The 21,588-nt window shown below is 42.9% G+C and overlaps 1 protein-coding gene across 7 annotated transcripts in view; it reads right to left on the bottom strand.

The window, feature by feature from the left end:
• ARHGAP22 (Rho GTPase activating protein 22) overlaps positions 1 to 21,588 on the bottom strand; it is a 163,214-nt gene that overhangs the window by 44,254 nt on the left and 97,372 nt on the right. For 5 of the 7 annotated variants that reach the window (XM_030029738.2, XM_030029737.2, XM_030029744.2 and 2 more), the window contains one exon: positions 2,907 to 3,083. In XM_030029738.2, the coding sequence (XP_029885598.1) occupies positions 2,907 to 3,083 (177 nt within the window). Of the gene's footprint in view, positions 1 to 2,906; positions 3,084 to 4,787; positions 5,109 to 21,588 lie in introns of those variants that run through there. The other 2 variants (XM_030029740.2, XM_030029739.2) reach the window with 2 other exon arrangements.

Genomic DNA, 21,588 nt, shown 5'->3' with positions numbered 1-21,588 from the left:
TGTCGATAGATAAGACTTGGCTCTCAAATTAGTGGTGGTAGCAAAGCAGAGTTCAAATTATTCAATTAAAGCACAGAGACAGCTATGTTTACTATCCTCCCACATTGGAACTGAGCTGGGATTTCACTCAGAGAAATTGCCCTGCTCTGATTCTGGTGGAGGAGGAGTAGGTTTGATCATTTCCCCAAACCAGCTAAAACCATTTGGAAACAATGGTTTGAACACCTTAACTATTTCCTAGTTATTGACATTCCTATAAATACTTTGTGAAGTGCAAAGAGACTGAGGATAGAGCTCCATGGTTTCTTTAAGCCAATTTATGTGTGGGTTGCACTCAGAATGAACAAGCATGCTCTCTTCCACCCCATCATCTCTCCTTCACCCCGTCATCTCTCCCCACTGTCCTCATTGTGTTGGAACTACTAGTCCTGCAGCTGCACAGCTAGCAGGGCCAGGGAGACAATCCACCTACAAACTAATCCTCCACGCTTCTTTTTCCTGCCAGCTCATTTCCTAATGCGCAGCTGCATAACCACTACTATTAGCAGAATGAAACGTGGTGGGAATACATGGTCGCAAGGTGGGAAGAGACCAGTCCTGACAGCAGCTAGCACTTCAGTCAGCTCAGAGAAGCAATGAAACCATAGCAAAAGAATCTGTTCATGCATCTTTGACTACAAAGAATACATAGCCAGGCTAGCTTTAGACTGATGCATCTGAGTATTAGGGCAGAGAGCTCAGGCCAGGCTGACCGCCCAGGACGTACCCATGTTCTTGGGTAGTTTTTATCCACAGAGAGAGGAAAAACATCAATACACAATTGCAATTCTTTCCAACTCTGCAAACGGCAGTGCTTCTCTTCTACAGGGCTTAAGCCAACAGCCAAAACAGCCTTTACATAGACATTGATGGAACCAGATCAAATCTGCAGTATGTAAAATAGCAACAAACAGCAGCTGCTGTATTCCCCGCCCCTGCGCTGCTGTATTCCCCCCTGCACTGCCCTACTCCCACATTCTCATGATTTCGTTCTATGTTTTTTTGATATCTCATAAAGCCCAAGTTCCTGGAATCAAATGTAAGAGTAAGAGTATCTGCCTCATTTAAAGGAAAGCCAAAATGTTATCCAATAGCTCTGCAGAGAAGTTTAGAGGTACAGAAGAAGAGCAGATTAATTAGGACAACACTGCCCCCATAAAGAAACAAACAAACAAAAAGAAATCCAACCCTATCTTTATGCCATCCTCATGTGTTTGTTTTCAAAAACTTAGGATTTACAATTATTTATCATTCTAATACTTTAAAAAAGATGCTTGCTCTAGAACTATTCCAAGAGACTGACAAAACATGAACACTAACAAAGAAGCCAAATTTGCATTGATACCAGCAGTGCTGACAACACCATGCCCTAAAGGAGGTGGCTGTTGCTGGAACGTGTACCATTTGTCATGACTGAACATCTCCTTTTTCCTCACAGTATTTATTTGATGCAGATAGCAAAGCTGTAAAATACACACTATAAGGTCCACTACAAATGGCCACAGAAATACCACCTCCGAGATTCTGAGACTTCTGATGGAGGAACTGCAGGGACCTGCAGTGAGCTCAGAGTCTAAAAGACCCTTCACTGCGGACTGGACTTGAGAAGGAAAGCAAAACAAGCACACACTCATGTTTGAGGAGAAATCAAGGTAGATCAGTTTCTACTAGTGAAAAGGGCTTGTTCCTCCCACAGCACAACAGCATCACAGACAGCCTCAGAATCAAGTACAAGCTGCCTTTTGTACATACACCCTTTCTGCTAAGTGAAAGAAGGACCTAGGAAAAAATTACATCATCAGTAGAGATTGTATCTCCTCCAGACAAACCAAATGCTGCTACACAGAGACTCAAAATCATAAGAGTCACTCAAAAGAGAAAAAAAAAAAACAAACAAAAACCCCAAAAACAAATAAAACCCACCAAGACAAAAGTTATTAACAAACAGTGGGTCTTAGTGACCTTGTGGTATTTGAGCCTCCCTCAATTGCATCAAGGTCACTTTTTCCTCTCCTAGATCCAGGAAAACTAGTAACTTCATTTCAGCAAAAGTAATTGCATTACCTAACCCTTATCTGGCACTTTTTTATCTGTACCTCTCAAAAGAGGTCGATATCACTATCTGCATACGATAACACTATTTGCGTGAACTTCATCAGTAGCACACACAAGTCACTTCAAAGCATAGAGTGTCCAGTACAAAGCCAGTAGCTGCTGTCACCAACAGTGAACCGAAAAGAAAACATCCGTGAACCCTGTGCTAAAGCACAAAACCACCTCCTATCTAATCTACTGACTTGAGAATTTGAAGATTGTGGTATAATATCAACACTGAGAGTCTGGATTTTTTGTTCATTTTAACTACAGGAATTGTCAACAGCTGTATTACCTTACAGGTGTTCGTTCACTCAGCCTGACCCTGTTGTTCTTCCTCAGGCTACACCCCCACTGAAGCCAGTGGAAGCTTTGCCTTCTCAACTGGGCCCTACATTAGCTGGATGAAAAGTTCTGCTGCCTCTGGCTGTACAGAGGTTAAAGATAGGCATCTGCCCTTGTGGTAGAAAATTGAGATAACTGGACATATTCCTTTATGTCCATAAGGATAAGAAAGGTCCACAGAAGAGTTGATAATTAGCTGTAAAAAACAGAGTACTGACAATAGTGATATGATTGTTATTGCCACCCATTTCTGAGTCAGTTATACAGTTTGGATGTGCCCTCCCCTCTCATTCCCTTCCATCCCCTGGCAAAAAAAATCAACCCAATCCCCTTGCTGCAAAACACTTCAGACAATCAAGAGCTTATCTAAGCATCTCAGTGATTTTACAGTGTTACACGTATCCTAGTATCACAAGAATATGTTTTACCTTGAGGCAAATGTTTTAATTTATGTGCATGTGAGCTATTTGCAATACCTCCACCAAATGGAGCCCATATAACCCGTCGGATGGCTTTCACCCAATCTTCCATTTCATTCTGGGAATTAGCCATGAGCAGGAAAGCCTCATGATTGACAGGTATCTTTTCCCGGTCCCCCGCACCACCTGAAAGACAGAATACAAATCTCTTTTAGCATCTAGTTCAGAAGAGAGCAACCAATGTTTAAAACCACCAAAAGTCTGGGTCAAAATGATGAAATTATTATTTTAACTGAGCAGTTTTACACACAATTCCTACCCATGTGCTGCAGCACCCACAAAGCACAGGTTGGTAGAAGATCAAAGCAGAAATGCAAAATGTGCATTTCCAGTGTGGGAACCTGGAAATTGGTTATTGCTGGGGCAGCAGGTACAACAATTGAAAGCGCAGGCTGTAGGACCCTACAGGAAGAGTATGAAATGAATTCCACGTACCTGTGCTGAGGTATTGAGAGATTATTACCCCACAGGGGGACCAAGTGAATCATAAGACATTTTAGTGCTTGAGATGCAGAAGTCGCAAGATCATCCTCCACTTTCCACAAGTCCCTGGCAATTTCTAGTCTCAATACAGAAAGAGACCCATTCTGATATTGGATCCAATTCAGAAGGAACATTTTGAAGAGGAGTTAAGACTTGGGGATATGAATCTGACTCTCCCACTTGAAATAAGAACTTTAGGAGCTGTTAACATTGGCATGCAATATCTCAGGAAAGTAGTGACCAGAATATCAAATGCATAGAATATCAAATGCACTCAAGCTGCCATATACATCTGTCACTTGTGGATACTCCAAGACTTTCCCATTTTCTTTGTAGGTCAACACCCACTTCAGTCAGTTTAAATCTTTCCCTCATCCCTCATTTTATGTTCCAGAGCCAGATACAACCTAATGAGGACTGCATAAACACATAAAAGCTTTATTGGAGCAGCCTCTATATAAAAAGGCTACTGATCCTGTCCAACACAGCAGCTGCATCACTAGCACCCTGGAGCTTCTCCATCACCATGGAAACTGCCTTTGGCTTTGCTACAGAGATAACATCTTAGCCGTTGTGTCACTGTCATTTCCATGCTTACATGGCTTTCAGTACCTACTGGCAACCTAAAGCTGCCAGCCAGTGCTGAGCAGCTGAAATTGCCTGTCCATGGAATTCAGAGATAAGAGCAGGACGATGGTATGCTGTGGTTTCTGCAGAACTGATTTAGCGTACACAGAATGTGTGCCTCCTAAATCCTCGCTAATCTGTGGAAAGGAGCAAGCTGGAAGCTGCCTGCAAGCCAAGGAAGTACTTTTACTTACTATTAATTGTTTCCTGGCCTAGACACACTCATGGATCGTACACTGATTTGCAAAGCGAGTAAAATGAGATGTGTTGGGAAGGATTTTGTGGCTCTCTGAGATGCAATTCACTGAACCGAGAAACTGAGACAGTCTTTCAGTAAAGAAGAGAGACCACAGCCACCTGAGACTAGGCATGCAGCTTAAGAAACAAAAACCACGATGCTTTTTCCCCACATGTATCCAAATTCTGCTTCTTTCCTCATAGTGTCCTCTCAGACAGTCTCCCATTTTTAGTTTACTGAATGATTCATATTCTTTAAGATGTATGAAGCTCTCCAGCTCAAGGCTAGGATGCAGGCATCTGAATAGAACAATGTTCTACCATACTCCACTGCAAGGAGGACATACTTCATCCTTTACATACAGAACTGTCAGAGCAGGAAACTACAGTCTGTGAAACTCCTGTCACAGCCTAATTCTTTTACCAACATAGTCAGCCTTATGGTGAAAGCAGAGGTCATGAGGTCTAATTCTTGTACCTTACCTGGCAGACGTATTGCCATGCCTTTCCACATCTTACAGGAGATAAGATAGCAAGAAAGGGGCTTTTCACAGTCCTCCGCACACATCAGAAACAGGGGTTCAGGATCTGGCAGATAGATGGCCTGAGCTCAAGCTAGCTCTTCAAAGGAACGAAACAGTCTCAAAAAAAAAAAATCTACTGTGTGGGTCACATCACCAGTAATCAGCTGAGCTTGGTCAAGGTAAAACATAGATCCTGTTCTTAAATTTAAGGCACCCAGCTGAGTTCTTGCCCACCCAAGCCATGAAGGACAAGACCAGAATGTTAGCTTAGAATTAATTACAGACTGCAAATTTAGTCAGAACAGCTAAACTAACCCATACAAAGATTACGATATGAAGCATAATAAACAGAGAAGGATGAAGATGACTTCTTACTGGACTTCTGCAGAAATGGTGTCTCAGCATCTTCCCACTGAATCGCTGTACCACAAGGACTTGCCTACAACTCCCCTTCCCTTAAGATGTTACTTTGGACCAGCCAGCTGCCTTCTAAACCTTCATGGGCCTTTTTCACACAAGCATTTAGGGAAAAAAAAAACATTTATACTTCTATTTGAGTATGTAAAAAGTAAAAACAGGATGGGGAAAAAAAAATTCCTGTACATGCTAGAGACTCTGCCAAAAACTACATACAGCTCCTTCGTGGTTGGCTTTCCCCACTGAAACTTTAAATAGGAGCAAGGTCATGACCCTACAAGCTGCCTGTGGGAGAGTTAGTAGTGACTAGTCACATAAGTACAAGCAAATGAAGACAACTCCATGCATGGAGGCTAGTTTAGAAACAAGAATGCACTTCAGAATTGCTTCTTAGAGAAAGCCTCCTATGTTAGCTTGACACAAATACGCAGTGGCAGAGCATGCAGACCCACTTATAAACTAATTTTTTTTTAAATAACATTTTAATCATGTTCCTTTCCACACATGGCTGGTTCCTTTCACTACATCCTTGAGGCAACAAGCAGAACTAGAGTTCCCTAAAGGGCAGAGTTCAGACACGTCTCTACGTTGTTGTAACATTCAACAGGTTTTGAGTCTCAGTAGTCACAAGAATGAGAAACAGCCAAATTCAAATACATAGTAGTTCTTAAAAAAAACAAGGAAACAATGCCACATACACCTTCTTCAGAAGTCCAGAATTTTACCTGAAATTACAGATGCTTTCCTTTTCTGGGCTCAAACCCAAACCAGGATCTTGTTATGGGTTTCGGATTTGAGTTGGCAACACAAACACTGTATCAATTCAAACACCCTAGTCTTTAGGAATTGTTTCAGGAAAACGATTTTAAACCTTCCCGCCTAGAAACACTTGGATATGGAGTTTTAGTTTTGCCTCTCACAGCAATATGAAGCGAGCATTCAGATACTGCATTCAAACATCTTTACCACTAACAGAGCTCCAGCCCTTACTACGGTTGCCGTTAGACTAACCCTGAAGCACACAAGCGCTACTTCTGCTGCACGAATCAAACAGAGCTCTGGCTACTCAGCACCATGACAGAGAGGAACACTCTGCTAATGATTTCAAACACAGACAAGGGCTTTTCATTCCCTTGAACAGAGCTTCTCACTCATCTTTAATCAAGCTCCTATACAAGCAAGACTGGCCCTCAGAGACAAACTCTGCGTAGCTCAGGATTGCCACAGGCAGACATTCCAGTCCTTCTGCTCAAAGCTGCTTTCATCTCCACACCAGAAAAAAAAAACAAAAACTGTCTGCAAACACAAACAGAGTGCAAGCACCTCAGTAGATGTGGCAGAAGCAGGAGGCTTAAGTTTGGGGATGAACAGTCCACCTGCTTCAGCATTAACTTATGACCAGGGCATCCTGCATTCAATCACCTGCTCTGCTGCAGATTTCCAGTGCACGTTGGACAAGATGCACTGGATTCCATCCCTATCCATAAAGCAAGTTGGCAGCACTACTTGCCTCCCTCCCAGGTGCACAGAAACTGAACAACTTCAAGACCAGGAAAGGTGATGGCAACCATACAAGTACCTCCAGTAAATGTAATAGCCTAGAAAGATTAAGGGACTTGTTTTGTTACTGCTTACCATCAGAAGGGCTGCAGGTCCCAGCTGACTTCAGTGCTTTGCCACCCCTGTCTCAAGGTATCTTTGTCAAGTTGCTTTACATACACTGGTAGGTATCTTTGCCTGAAGGGAACAGCATAGCTGCAGGCCCCTAGCTGCATTGCATGAATGCTCTCTCTGCCAGGCCCAGACTAGTTAAAGCTGGCAGAATTGCTCTCATATGCTGTCTGCTCATGTGGTTTGTGCAACTGCCTTTCATATGGCCTTAGAGCCATCTGCTGCTGATGTCAGCTGTATAGTGTTCACCTCAGAGTAACATGCCACCTCCTAATCCTTAATAACAGTCCTCCTTTTAGCTCTCCCCTATGCCCCACAACAGGGAAGATTAAATACTGAAAGACTGGGGCTAAGTGACTTGCTGAAGGTCAGATGGAGTGCTGCGACAGCAGCAGGAATCACAATCCACATTTCAAAGCCCTATTTACTGAAAATTCTTCCTTTTGGACCATCCTCAGTCTGGTATGCGTTCGCTGGAAATTGCAAAACATAAGGCTGCCATTATGCTGTATTTACATGTCTTGCGCTGTGTTCCTGCTCAAAGAACCTGTAACAGACATTCAGTTGCATCTCTTCCTTTATACAGCTGTTTCCAACGAGGAAACACAGCAATTTTTTGTTTGCCTTGAACTTCATTCACTCAAGCTTAACCTTCTTAAGATCAACATTCGTGAAACCAAGCCTTAGTCTGTATGGAAACAGAAGTTCAGGGGGAACAGGACTGGACTTCCTAATAGGAGATGTTCCTGCCCCATTGCACGTAAAAGGAGGAACTTTTCTATTCTCAAGTAAAGCTGCTGTCAGGTTCTGCTGAAGTTGGCAGCTTCTTTTTTTGTTCAGACCATTTCCCTTCCTTCCACCCCCCCATCTGGTTTGCCTTTCACCCATTTCTTGCATCATTCTGCTTACTGATGTGCTTGTGTATTGTCATTGTATCAACTCTACTGAAAATTTACACAATTACAAATGCTTGCATGTGTGTATATATTTACATGTTTGTATTGCTTTGGTGTGGATAGTAGAGTGGTATTTTCAGTAAGAGTGAAATTTAGTTGGGCATGCGCATGCTGCTGCAGCAAGTGGGGAGGCAAATGGCAGTTCAAGGCTGAATTATGAAAGGGGTGGCTGGTGGGTAACGCAAGGCCCAGCTGACACGTTTGCCCTCAGCACTAAAGCAAGTAGTGACAGGAAGCCTTTGATTGCAGACAAGCAGCAACAAAGATCTTGACAAATGGACAAAAACTAGCACCCACAGCTGAAAAGAACAATTGCAATGATTCATCTTCCCTGACCTGCTCTTCATGATTGTCTTAAAGGTGAGTATCAGATTCAGGGCTCCAAGATCTCCCCAACAATGAAAGAAGGTGAAAAATGAGGTAGATTAATTCTGTCAAGATTAAGGGCAGCTTTATTAGGGGGACTCTTTCTTTGCACAGCAGGAAAAAAACAGAACAAAACAAAAACAAAAACACAAAACCCCAGTCTTGAACTCTGGATTATGAAAAGAGACAAAAGAAATATTAGCGAGTAAGCAAAAGGTCATTAAGAGTGCTTGGAATAATCACTTGAAACCTAATTCCATTTCTTCAATCATTGCCTTTGATTCTGGCTAATGCTGAACCTCTATCCTGAGCACTCTCCCCCCCAACCAGAGTTTTCCAAGAACCTGAATGCTAGAGATAGACCCTGTCTCTCATACCTGAATCTTAGGTTAACGTGCCATCAGCATGCAGTTTAAACTTGACTACAACCAATAACAACTCTACTGCTTTTCTGCTGTTTTTTCCAGATGATCCTGTAACAGAAGGGAAAACTTGCTGTGAATACAAAACTGATCTTGAAATGCTCCATTTAGGCTACTTGAGAACAGAAAAAACAGCAAGAAAAATCTGTAGTAGTCAAGGAGTGACAGATAAAAATAAGGAAAACTGACAGGCTCTACAAGGGTATGATCGGTGAATAATTGAGCAGCACAGTAAACATTGATGTGTGCTTGCCATGATTTTTGTATTTGTGTCTTATCTATATCCACCCACCCATCTATCTATATATGGGATATCCAAGTTGGAAGTTGATTTGGAAGCTGAGAGAGTAAACTCATGATCACACTTTAAAAAGCTTACAAAATTAAGAAAAAAATGAGGTTTGGGGATTTAGTATCATACAGAGCAAAAATAAAAGAAACAAGCTTTGAATCAAAAGAAATTTATTATGTCTCAGTTCCAATGGACAACATACTGGCAATTTTTTCCTAAAGAAACATGCACCTTTGTAGGTGAAGGGTGTTTTATTTCCACAGTTTGGAAGGAGTTTGAGGGGATTCTAACATTCAACTTTCATTGGTTGTGTCAAGGAGGAAAGTGAAATCTTAAATACCTTTTATTGTACTGAGTAAGTTCAGCTCAAATTGACATGGTTCAGATTTTCTTAGGGCAGGATTTACAAGCAGGCACTAAAATCTCATTGACTTTTCAGTCAAATATAATGCCTAATTTCCTTAAATGCTTTTCAATCCACCAGGTTTAATTATAGTTATAAGTAGAAGATGATCAAATTTTCAACTAAAAGTCCTCACAGAGGATTTCTGTGAGTCCCTAAATGATTTTTAGATCCCAGATCTCAGACCTCATCCCAGAGAATAAAGCAAAGGCAGGCAAACACTCTAAAGCCACTGCCATCTATGAACTAATCCAAAGGCCCTGTGATCTGTTCTCCCCTCCCATGCCTTCTGTGGTTTCAGACACCATTAAACTGCTTTTAAAAAGCACCAACAAAGAGATTAGACCTCAGAACTGTGGTTTCTTATGCAAAAATTCTGACAAGATTTAACATGAACAGAGGCACTACAGCTTCTCTGTACTGGTACACAGACTACAGAAAACCCTTAAAAACCTAAGGCTAGTGCTCTATTTCAGTTGTCAGGATCAAGTGTATGATTACTAAAACTATATGCAAGAAATGAAGATTTGGTTTAATCTTTGGCCTTTTATACATAAAAATTGTATCAGGTTAGGTTGACTCTCCTTCCTGGAGATGCCTTTCTTGATAATGTGTGTGACCTGTACTACTCTAGATTTATCTATTAATTAAACTGAAGAACTGATTAATGCTACCAATCACTTTAAATAAACCAAAACCTTGAAAATAAACAAACCCATATTCCAGGTAGGTGATGTCACACTCCAGAAATTATGGGAAACAGAAAAAAAGATGCAAGATAAGAGGAAGGGAAAAAAACAATTTCAAGTACTCTTAAAGGAAAAGCAAGTAGCATTGTACACAAATGCCACCTTGAACACGCGCTTATAAAACCTGCTTACACGTGTTCAGTGCTTTGTAACGTTTAAGTCTAAAAAAAAAAATAAATCAGCTTACGTAATGTGCTTTATCTGCCTTAGGCTGAACTGTGAGAAGTTTCAGTAAAAAAGGTTCAGTCATTTTTAAGTTACACTTCTGGCATTAAAACATATTTATTGCAATAGTACTCCAATGCTCTCGTGCCTCCTTGTTTTCAATTATTTGACATTTCAGAGACGAGATGACTATGCTGCCTGGGATGTGCTGCTCACTGTGGCCATAAAGTACAGTTTAACCAGTTTAACTTGGCTAAGGTGAATTCACAACTGTGGGAAGGCCACTCCTACTGCAGCAGCCCAATATTTAGGGCTGAGATGAGCCCAGGTATAATATGCAGCTGCTAAGTACATTATTTTTTTTCAAGGACATAACATCTCCCTTGTACCAACACAGCTCAGGCACCATTCCCTCCAGCTTCCGCCCACAATTACTTTGCCCCATAAAAGGAACAGCCATTAACAATGATCACGCTGCTGCCTCCCTAACTAGAGAGGTTTCAGGAGCCTGTGAAACGTGGCCCCAACTCTGTATAGTATCCCTACAAGCAAGCTGTATTGTTATTGCTTTGGGTTTTGTATCAGCTTCTGCTAGCTAGCAGCAAGAGATGAAATCTCTCCAATGTGGTCACAGCTAGTTTAGGATGCCAGCAGAACTATTCCAAAGAGGAATCGATCAACAATAACTAACATGAGGAGCAACTACTACACCAGCAATTGCTAGGAGCTCTATGACACCACTTCGCCAGTGCGTTTCATACTGAGTGTGAATTCTAGAGTACCGATATTCTAATTATGTCCAACAATGCCTCAGGAGTTAGACTGTCAAACAAGTGACAGTTTTCTCAATTAAACCCTTGTGGCTCTTGACTCAAATGTTTCCTGATAGGGGGTTACTGTGGAAACTGAATACGTTCACTTCAAAACCTAGATCACTTCAAAAACTAGATCATAACAGAGATAGCAGCAGCTTCTTAGGTGGAGCTCTCAGTGTGCAATGGCACGGTCACTGCCTCTGATAGCAGTATCTGCTGACAAAGCAGAGGAATTCAGGGTACGGTGTTGCCTCTGCTGACACCAACACTGTTTCGCCTGCCAGGCAACAGGTATCTGCCACCTTGGCACCAGCTTGTCACTGGAAAAACAAAGTTCCTACTGGAAAAGAATCTGAAGGTGTTGGGAGCCCAGCCTTAGTTGTGGTTCAGCTTCTTCCATTTGCACAAACTTGAGCCCCAGAGCTCACAAACCTTTCCTTCAAAATCTACCTGGCATGTCACCAGCTCTTAGGGAGCTGTTCACCTCATGAAGTGTCTGCCTTAGAATGACAAAAGGACAACTTCTGTCCCTCTCTGCAGGTGTGCTGGAACACAAAAGAAGACCCTAACCTTGCAACAAAAATCAAGTCTGTGGTGGTGATGGCAGGTAGGGATGACAAAGGAGAGAAAGAAAAGGTTGCACAGCTTTTTGCCCAGCATGTTTCATAGACAGCCTCGTAGAAACAGCAGGCTCCTTTTCCTTACCCTCCTTTCTTCCACTCCACAAAACTAACCCTTGCAGTGTTTCCTCAATGTCTTTCAAATCTAGAAAGTTACAATGAGCCTAGCTCTTAATAGTGTTGCAGCATGGAACTGTCTGGGCTATGCAGAGCTCCTGGTCATTTCACTGTCCTCTGGTTTGGATGGAAAGGAAATGAATTTTTCTCAGGCCAGCAGAAGCCACACACTCACAGGGAAGCGATTCAGGCCAGCCCACCGGCAGAAGCTGTGTGCCTGTCCCTACAGGGCACACTGCAGGAGAGATCTAAATTAAGGCAACTATGAATTTGAGGGTACAAAAAAAAGTTACAAACGTATGTATGAAAGACTCGGAAAATAGTGGCAAAGCAGGCCACACGTTTCCATGTGGTTCTCCAAAGCAGCAAGTGCTCAACACTTCTGAGGAATGTATCAAATTATATATTCCAACTGTGGTTATGTTTACACGCTATTATAAGGGAGGAAATTCCTTCCTGACCAAAGATGATGATACTTCATGCTTTGAAATATCTGAATGAAAATGACTGGATAATTTTTATGCATTACCATGCAACCACAGGCAATTTTCTAATTCTCATAAATTTCTTCAAATCTTTAACATTGAAGACAAGAATTGAGGGAAATTTTAAATCCTGACAAGAAATTACTTATCACAACATCAGAATGGTAAAGTCTGATCTATTTTTCTTTAATAATTTCATACTGGAGAGATAATATACAACTTCTGCATTCTTCTGGAACTGTTATGCTCACATTTTCCAGGTCTGCTCACTGATAGGAACCAAGTGGTTCTCATGCTTTCTGAATAAGTCTCTCTACAACTGTCTTCTCCTCCTTGACCCTCATAAGCCCATTTTTAATTCCCCCTGCACCTAGTCCACCATGAAACCAAAGACATCCTCACTGTATTTTTAAACGACTACCTGTCTCCCATCTTAGCCAATGCCCTACTTTCAACTAAGGAGAATGGAAGTGAAGCCATCTGCTGCTACAACTTAGGCTGTACAGACCAGAGCTTTTAGCTGAGCCTGTAAAGACTCCGATTCTCTGTAGACTGAATACAGAGTTCCGTAGAAATTCAAGCCAACCAATTACAAACATTATTATTTTCTTCAGTGAAGTGACTGAAGCTTTACAAGCAGTTTTGGCAGCAGCAAATAAATGAGCTATCATTAAGGACTCAACAGTTGCAGACTTTGTTTTCACAAAAATGAAGTTATTTGTTGCATTAATGCAGAAAAGGGATTGAAATGCAAAAGAATATATACTGCAGGCCTTTGGGAATGTGTTGGCAAATTTGGAAAAAACCCTTGCCAGTATTAATGAGACAATGTAGATGGAAGTACTACTGTTCTAAATCCAAACTTGAGAGCTCACGGATATTCTGATTCAAGTCCATAGTCTTGTTATAGTTTGCACAGAATAGTTTTATAGCAATCTCCTCCTGTATCTGGCTATGCATTGGGTAACCAATGAATCTTCTAAACATGACTGTGTAACACAGCACTCTTCACTGTGCAACAGTGCTCTGTGGCAAAAAGGAAAGTTCATACTTGTCACTTGGGCTCAGCACTGTGGCTGCTCAGAACACAACCAGGAATGGCTAATGGACTCAATGTTGTGCCAATGCAAAAAGTGGGGCCCTCAATTCTTTGCGCTTTAGGACAACTGTCAGTGAACCGCTAGCAGAACAATGCTTAGAAAAATCAATTCTAATTCTCTCCACCCATTGGCAATGGAAAAATTCCTCCCAGTTAACAGCATTATCAGAAATTCCCTAAAAGTTCCTTTGAAGTGGTTAATCATTAGCAGATGTAACGTCACTTTTCAAAAACATGCTGATTTAAACAACAAATGAAAAGATCCTGTTAGGTAAACAACTCATCCTGAGACACGTCTTCAGCTGGTGGACTTATTCCCACTGAAATTCAAGGGATTGCTGTTCAGAATGCTTTTCTCTGAGACTCAATGGATTTCCCAGCAGAAGTCCAGTCTGCAGCATTCACTGTCACTATAGCATACTCAAATACTACAGATGTACCCTTCCATTGCATGCTATCCCATCTTGCTGTTGTATGTCTCTTCCACAACAGGCCAAAGGCCTGCACATAGGTAGTGTCTCTTCTGACAAGTTAAGATATTCACCTTTACATAGTAGAGGCAGACAATAAAGCTCAGGTGCATATCATTAGAGTCCACAGCGCAGTTCAGGGTGACTGCTTGTAGAAGCACGTTTATAGTTTGGGACTATTCACTATTTTCATTGCGCACAGCAGAACTGCCTCGAGCGTTGCCTTGCAAGCTTCCACTCCCACAGCACAGAAAGCTCACCAGCACCAAAGCAATCAGCCACTGACCTGTTGCTGTCCAGCTCCTCCAGACAACAGCAACCTGCTTCTGAGCTGGTACAACCTTTCCTATCTGTACATCTCAGTACTCGTGGACTGGAGCAAACCCCAGTAAAGTGACATCCTTCCTGCAGAAATCCTTGAATGTCTGCTAGTCTTCCTAGATCTGCATGGCACTGTAGTCTAAGTATTCTGTCCTGGTAGTCTACCTCCAGAATGGTTAGCTGGCAGAAGGCAAATCCTTGCATTTGAAAACCTGGATCAGGTTAGAAAACCTCCACTACACCAGCATGCACAGTCTCTTAGCAAAGCACACTGACACCTACTAAGGGCTACACTATGCTGCCAGAAGGTCCTTCAAACCATCTTATGCTCTTTGATAGTTTACAGTCTTTGTCATGCTTCAAGCAAAGGCTGCTGACCAAAGCTAGATCACAGTCCTAGCCAGATAGAGTCTCTTTACTAACAAGGCAAACTAAAACAATTTCCACAAAGGAGCACAGAAAGGAGACAAATGCTCAGGAGACATTACAACTCACAGGAATGTGCCCCAAAATTCCTGAAGTCCCACAAAGGTAAGTACAGCAACCAAGTGTGATAGTGTAACTTTCTCCTGGTGTGACAGCACATTTGCAGCATGGATGTTCACACTGGCTAGCCAAACTCTAACTACAGTCCAGTTATCTCTAGAGCAAGAAACGTTACCTTATAAAAAATCTCCACTTTTCCTAAGCTTAGAATCAAGTACCAGATAAAGGGACAAAGCAGGTTTACCACATGCAGTTTACACATGCCAGTTTAGGACCCACATATTCTGGGGAAACCCAGCCACGAACCTATTTTATGATGTTCAAATACAGAAGATGAAGTTCTTATCCCACGGAACAAAAAAGCTTTGCTCAATGCACGTTGTGATATACGACAGATACATTTAGCCCAGTTGGTCCGCTAAGAAAAATGAGAGCAGGAAATAGGGCACATGAATCCGCCTTGCGAGCCTCCTCCCTCTCATCACCCTGCTCCTCTCCTGAGAGCACAGAACTGTATGCACCTATCGCAGGCAGCATGTGTTATAAGAATTTTTGTCTTTGCAGTGAAAGGCAGGATAACAGCCAGAAACCAGGATCTGCTCAGCCAATGACATGGTATATTAAGAAGCCTTCCAGCTTCTGTTTCAAAACAAAGAAATCTTGATAAGCCTGAAGCCAGCAGCTGCTGCCAGCAGCATGCTGCCTTCCTTACCTTGGGGACACCTGCTGAGCTGCTGCCTGTTTAATATTACATTAAAACAGTAGCTTTCCAGATAATGAATTATATATCTGCAGTGAAGCTGTGGTACGCAGGAAGCTGGAGAGGACAAGGTTTGGAAATGGAAGAACCATTTGGGTTAATGGTCTGCAAGGCTGGAGGGGGGTGGGGGGCGGAAATCACTGATGGCTTTATGATTTGTCTGAGCCCCGGTCAGGTAACAGAGAGAATTGGGGGAGCATGGGAAGTACCTCCTTCTCCTCCCTTCCCCATTTTTTACTGACAACAATCAGGTAAGTTTGAAAGTCCCTAAAAGGGCATACAAATCTAAGGTGAGGGAAAAAAATGACAGAGCTATAAGCCTGCATGGCTTGTGACTGCAGCCTGTTTTACTGTCCTAGCATTAAAGACACAGAACATTACCTTTTACCATTATTTTTATTTAAATGGTCCACAGTGTGAAAGCAAGAACCCAACGCAGCAGTAAACTATTGCCTTGAAAGTCTGATCTCTGTCAGTTAACTCTCTTTAAGAGAGAACTCAATCTATAGTCTCTGAAGCAAATCTGCAAGCCACTTGCCAGACACAGCTCCTCCATCCAGCCTTCCAGAAAGGAGATTTAATAGTTCTCTTGCCTTGTATAATTTAAGTTAGATGATCAGGGTACCTAGGCATGAAACCATTACACAAAAATGATCATAAGAAGTGAGCATATATGCAAATGCATAGTCAAACATCTGTAAGCCTTAAATGGTCCTGTTTGCAGATATTCTAATCCTGTCCATGTTAGAGTCTAAATATGAGTGAAGGCTGATTCTAAGGAGGCAGCAGATGGTAAAAAGACTTATCCTAAGATCAGCTTCATCCAGTCCAGTTCTGTTACTTCTCTGTACAATTAAAAATGTCCAACACAGCTCAGACTGCCTTTTTCAGGTAAGGAATAGTCACACCACAGTAACTGCAAAACAATCTTATGACAAGTATATGCAAGTGAAAGTGATTTCAGAGTATGCTTTAGCTATGAACAAATAAATTAAAAGAAGTCAAAAAAGATGTTCCATTGCTGGAATATGCTTGTCACATAGAACTAAACATTAGTGGTTCGGGGAAACAGGCACAGAGAGGTTAAAATTACTTTCCAAGGTTATATTGTGCATCAATGGGGAAATGCTTTCTCTGCATTAAAAAGAAAAAAGAAAAAAAAAGCCTTCAAATTCCATAGTGAGAAATTCCTACATACCAGTGGAGAACTGAGATACAAAGACACTCAATGATTTCCAGTATGATACCGAACTAGCGACTAACAGAGCCAGGAATAAAAAACAGAACTACCACATCCAGGCACCCTGGATTAATCAAACATTGATTCTCATAAAGCAAGCAATACTGTTTGGAAGGTCAGTCGTGTGCAACTGCAAAGGCAGTGCCTGCCCTAGAAAGCAAAGAATGAGAGAGAACAAGCTGAACAGCATGAAGATGTTCCCCCAGCACAGGAGAGAAAGCAGGCCACTTTCTTACCAAAGCAGTGCTCTCAACACAGGAAAGCCACATTAGAAATAGGAGCGTACTGCGTCTCAAAAAGCTGTTCCTTCGCTCAGCAGCCCCAGTGGTTGCCTGGCACCTCCTCTATTTGGAGAGGTTTAACCGGCGAGCTGAAGTCACCACTCTCTCAGCAGCATACGCATGGCTCATTGAAAGGCACAGCAGTGTGTTGGCCAGCTCTGCCTCTCGAGCACTACGCTTCTTGGCAGCGCTGGCCTCTCTGGCTGCTGAATCCCAGAGCCCTGTGGAGAGTGGCCTGGATCCCACAAAAGCCTAGATAGTGGTTGGATAAAGCCCCAGTTCCACTCAGATTTTAATACTGACGGGGGAGATTTGCACCAGAGCCACATGGCTCTTCAAGTCATTTGTTGAACGACAGACATGTCTCTGTGGTGCCCTGCCAGCTCCTTCCATATCTCCAGGCCCATGGAGTCCAGCACACTGTTTCCTGGAGTCTCCGACCGCTCAAAGCAGCAGAGTATACAGCCAGGATCCAGACTGCCTGTGGGCTCATGCTCTACTCAAATGCCTTGCTTTGATCCCAGATACCTCACTGCAACATGTTTGCACCTTGCTGCAACCAAAAGCTATGGCATTAATTTCTTTTGTAGGGGTTTGTAAGATTGATTTCTAGTCGAGGAAACAGTCCTAGAAAATAACACTCTCACCAGTTCAAGGGGTAACATAGTTATCCAGCCCCCTTTTCTGCCTCATCATGAAGCTTTTGTTTTATTTTCTGCACTGTAGCATCTACTGGGTATGTGGATAAGGAGTTTAATAAAACACAAAGGGTCAGGTCACACTGCCTGGGCTTCAGAGCTGGAAGTAAAGCAACACACCACCTCAATTCCTAGGTCCATCTAATTATGGAGCTATCCAGCTCCTCGTCCCTCCCTGCTAGATTGGACTGGTGGATGTATGGTTGACTGGACAAAGTATTAACATAAGAACAAAATCACAATGGCCCCTTTTCAACACGACTGTCGTAGGCGCAGAGCATCTTCATCTCCAGTCCTGGCCCTTATTCCCCTCAAACCACAGTGTTGTATGGATTGGATGCTTCCTTTCACTGAGGTAGCCTCTCTCAACTTCCCTAATGCATATAAAACCGCCCACCCTGTGAGCACATCAGAGGAGGAAAACAATCAGGCGCAGACAGAAAGGAGCAGGAGAGGCAACGGAGCTCAGGCCCAAATCCTGCCTTTAGCATGACCAGCCCTGGAGGTCCACACAGACAGAAGCTCTGAGCATACTAAAAGCAGACACTGAAAGTCTCGTAGGTCAACATCATGCAAAAATGACCTAGTTGGTAGCCATCAGATATCCTGAGGTTGCTGGGTGTGGGCTGCTCTTCTCAGGCAGCAGCTAACAGACTCCCTTCCCAGGAGTGGCAGCCACATCACTTGTCTGCTGCACATGGCATTTTCCCCAGCAGCTCTGTTTGCTGAACACAAAGAGTGAGCCCACAACATTAAAGAACACCCCCCTCCTTTGAAGCTGAGATTGTTTGGCTTGCCTGGCTACAAACTAAAACTGTGCCTTAATCATCCAGCTTTGAAGTCCTGTAAATCTACAGCTGCAGCAAAGGACGGACCACTTGGCAATAAAACATTCATTATTAATTTTTTTGTATTAAAGAGGAAAAGGCTTTGCTGGAGCTGAAACTTTCTTTTTCCCCACTAGAAATCAAGAAGCAGGTGAAAAACCAATGGTGACTTGCCAGATCAGAGACAATTCTGACTGTATGACATTTTATAGCCCAATTTTGAGTAGTGTTGAGCTAGTGCTCAGTGAATGGCCAAAGGAAAACAGAAATTTTATTGTAGGAAGGCATATGAGAGAACAGTGGGTTTTAACAACAGACTGCAGAGGTTGATAAATGTTCTTCATTGTTTTGATGCTTTACTTCAGCTGGGGGTGGGGGGGGAGTGTAACTGATAGGAATTTGATGGTGCTTAACACTGGTAATAGGAGAAATAAAGGAGCCCTTACTTGCATCTTCCAGAATCTGCTGTAGGTTTTACCAGAGGGTAAGAGTAGGCTGAGGATACATCACCAAATGAGACCTGCAGGAAATCTCCACAGGCACAACAGTCTGCAAAGCAAAGGATGTACAGCAAGAGAGAACGTTGTACTTCAGCTCAGCTGTTTCATTTCAGGGGTGTCTGGAAGCTCTCTTAACCCCCACAAAACCAAATAGAGAATTAATCCAAAATGCAGTGTAGCCTGGCCTAGAATACCAGTGAGAAGATAAAATGGAGCACGGTGAGAATAAAGCTCAACTGGGGAGAAACAGGCTTCAGCTACAACTTGGTACATTGTCCAAAGAGCTAAGAGGCAAAACCCTGCACTGCCTGGGATTTCAGGCTGTAAGACTTTGGAGAATCAGGTCCCATTTCCCAGCTCTGCTGGCCACTTCCTGCATTAATCTGGACAAGTTCCCTCTCAGGCTGCATCAGGAGTGTTTACCTGGGACTTTTCTTTCCCATGTGACCAATATTTCTGGCCATCAACTTGTCCACAGCCCAGCTCCTGTCCCTAGGCCATCTGAACCTGTAAGGAAGATCATACACGAACCTCACTGCTCTTGCTGGCTTGCTCCTTCCCTGTTCAGAGACACAGAGCAGAACAGCAAGGACAGATCCCTTGGAGCCTGTGGCTACCATAGTTTTTATGCAACTGCACTTTTGATGCTATGCCTAGGACACTCTGTAATCATCTAATGCCTTTTAATGACCACATTTACTTACTGGGAAGGATCTCCTTACTCAGACCACAGTAAAAACCTCTGCAAATGAAGTGCTTTCTGGAAGGGAGCTAGAAAGGATTGCCTCAAGTAACTGGATGGAAAGTGGTTCAAAAACTGGCAGGAGTCCAGGCTCTGCAAAGCAAGATTAGTGACAGACTGATGTTAAACAGCTTGTGGAGATGCCCAGCTACCTCAGCACTCCCCACTCAAATACACAGGTTCTCCTTTCATGCTTTGGCACTTCCCTTCCCAGAATGTCCTGGAAGCAAGAGGAGAAAGGTTAGCACAGAGCAGAACAGGCATCAGAAGGAAGCAGGATCCCTACCCTGCTAGTGTGCCTGAAGCAGGAGGTATTCTGGACAGCTAGATGGATTTCACAGATCAGATATATTTTGGCAGAAGCAGGCTCAGAGAGGCAACACCCTCTACACTCTTTGGCGCACCAAGTTGCTTTTAGGGAAAAGCTATTTGGAGTGTTCAGTCAGCTGAAAATTTTCACATTCGTAGTGACTCACTAAGAATACAACTGCTTGCTGTTGGCTGAGCTTTCCTCAGTCATCTCTTAAAGGCCCAGATTATGCTCATGTTGATTCTGGTCTTAAATGGTCACTTCACAGCCCCCTCTTGCTTGCATAGGCTTTGCACCAAGATACTGCTCCCAGTTCCTCACCGCCTTCCTATGCGCGCAAGACTTTCTTGCAAGGCTGAGCCCTAGGGCTAGGCAAATCACAGCCACTGCACTGTGGCACCAACGGTGGCTCCCAGCAGATGCAGCACCACCGAGTCTAGGCCTACAGCCACAGCTCCTGCCCCTGCCTGCTCCTTCTGGAGGCTTAGCCCTCTCCCATGCCAGCCCAGCATCTGCCCGCACAAGTGGGAATGCCAAATCATAGCAAGGCAGCAACAAGGATTGGCTGACTAGGCAAAGGATTGAGCAGTGAGTGGCTGCTCCCCACCTTCGAACTGTAACCTTTAGAGGGTCACACTGACCCATGCTGGATGTCTAAAGCTGGGCTCCAACCCTAAAGTGGCTGCTGTGCATCTAATAAATCACAGCTTCTTGCCACAGAGGGGTAGGTATTGAGCAGGATGCACACAGCCTGCTCTTGTAGCAGGCATCAGGGCTGGGCAAGTTTATCTTCAGGTGCACCTGTCAGAATAGCCTTACCTTTCCTGGCTGTACCACCAGCCCTTTCCTGCAATGCCTTCCACAGACAGAGGTAAGGCAGGCACCTTTCCTTAGTGTCTATCTAAAAAGACATTCCTACTGTGGCATATGCTATAAGGGAAAGAAGCACTGGTCAGCTGAGTGCCCCTAGCAGATGAGCAAAACAAGGGAGCAAAAATTGTTCTATGCCCCCTTGTAAAGTGGCATATATATGTACACACATACAACTCTAAAAAAGAACTTAGCGAAACCAAATAAAGATTTCAGTTAAAATCTTTTCTCCTTCTTTCTAATAAAAACTTGCTGACATGAGTCTATCCTTAAGAATTCCTGAATGATTGTGTAAATCTGTGTACATGCGCACACATTTTGCTCAACAAAATACCAAAAAATTGGTAGCAGCAGCTACAGGTCAGCTTAACTCAGTTCTCACACCCCAACTGCTAGTTCTTGTTGTGCAATCCCCTTCTAAAATAGGAACCCAGTAGGAAACACAAAGGTAGGTTAAAGAAAGCAAATTTCCATTTCTTCAAAACCTTTTCTTCAACTTTAAACCTGTGATGAAAACCTATCCAATTCTACCTTTTAGCTATGCCTTAGAAACAATTCATACTCAAACAAGGAGTTCAGAAAATGCATATATTAAATACATATATATATATATATATATATATATATATAAATGCTTAGCCAAGTAAGCAAGTCAGATTCCTTAGATCCCCTGGAATT

This window comes from Aquila chrysaetos, chromosome 11 (genome assembly GCF_900496995.4).
Source record: "Aquila chrysaetos chrysaetos chromosome 11, bAquChr1.4, whole genome shotgun sequence".
NCBI lineage: Eukaryota > Metazoa > Chordata > Aves > Accipitriformes > Accipitridae > Aquila > Aquila chrysaetos.
This window is presented reverse-complemented; position numbering and strand designations above follow the sequence as displayed.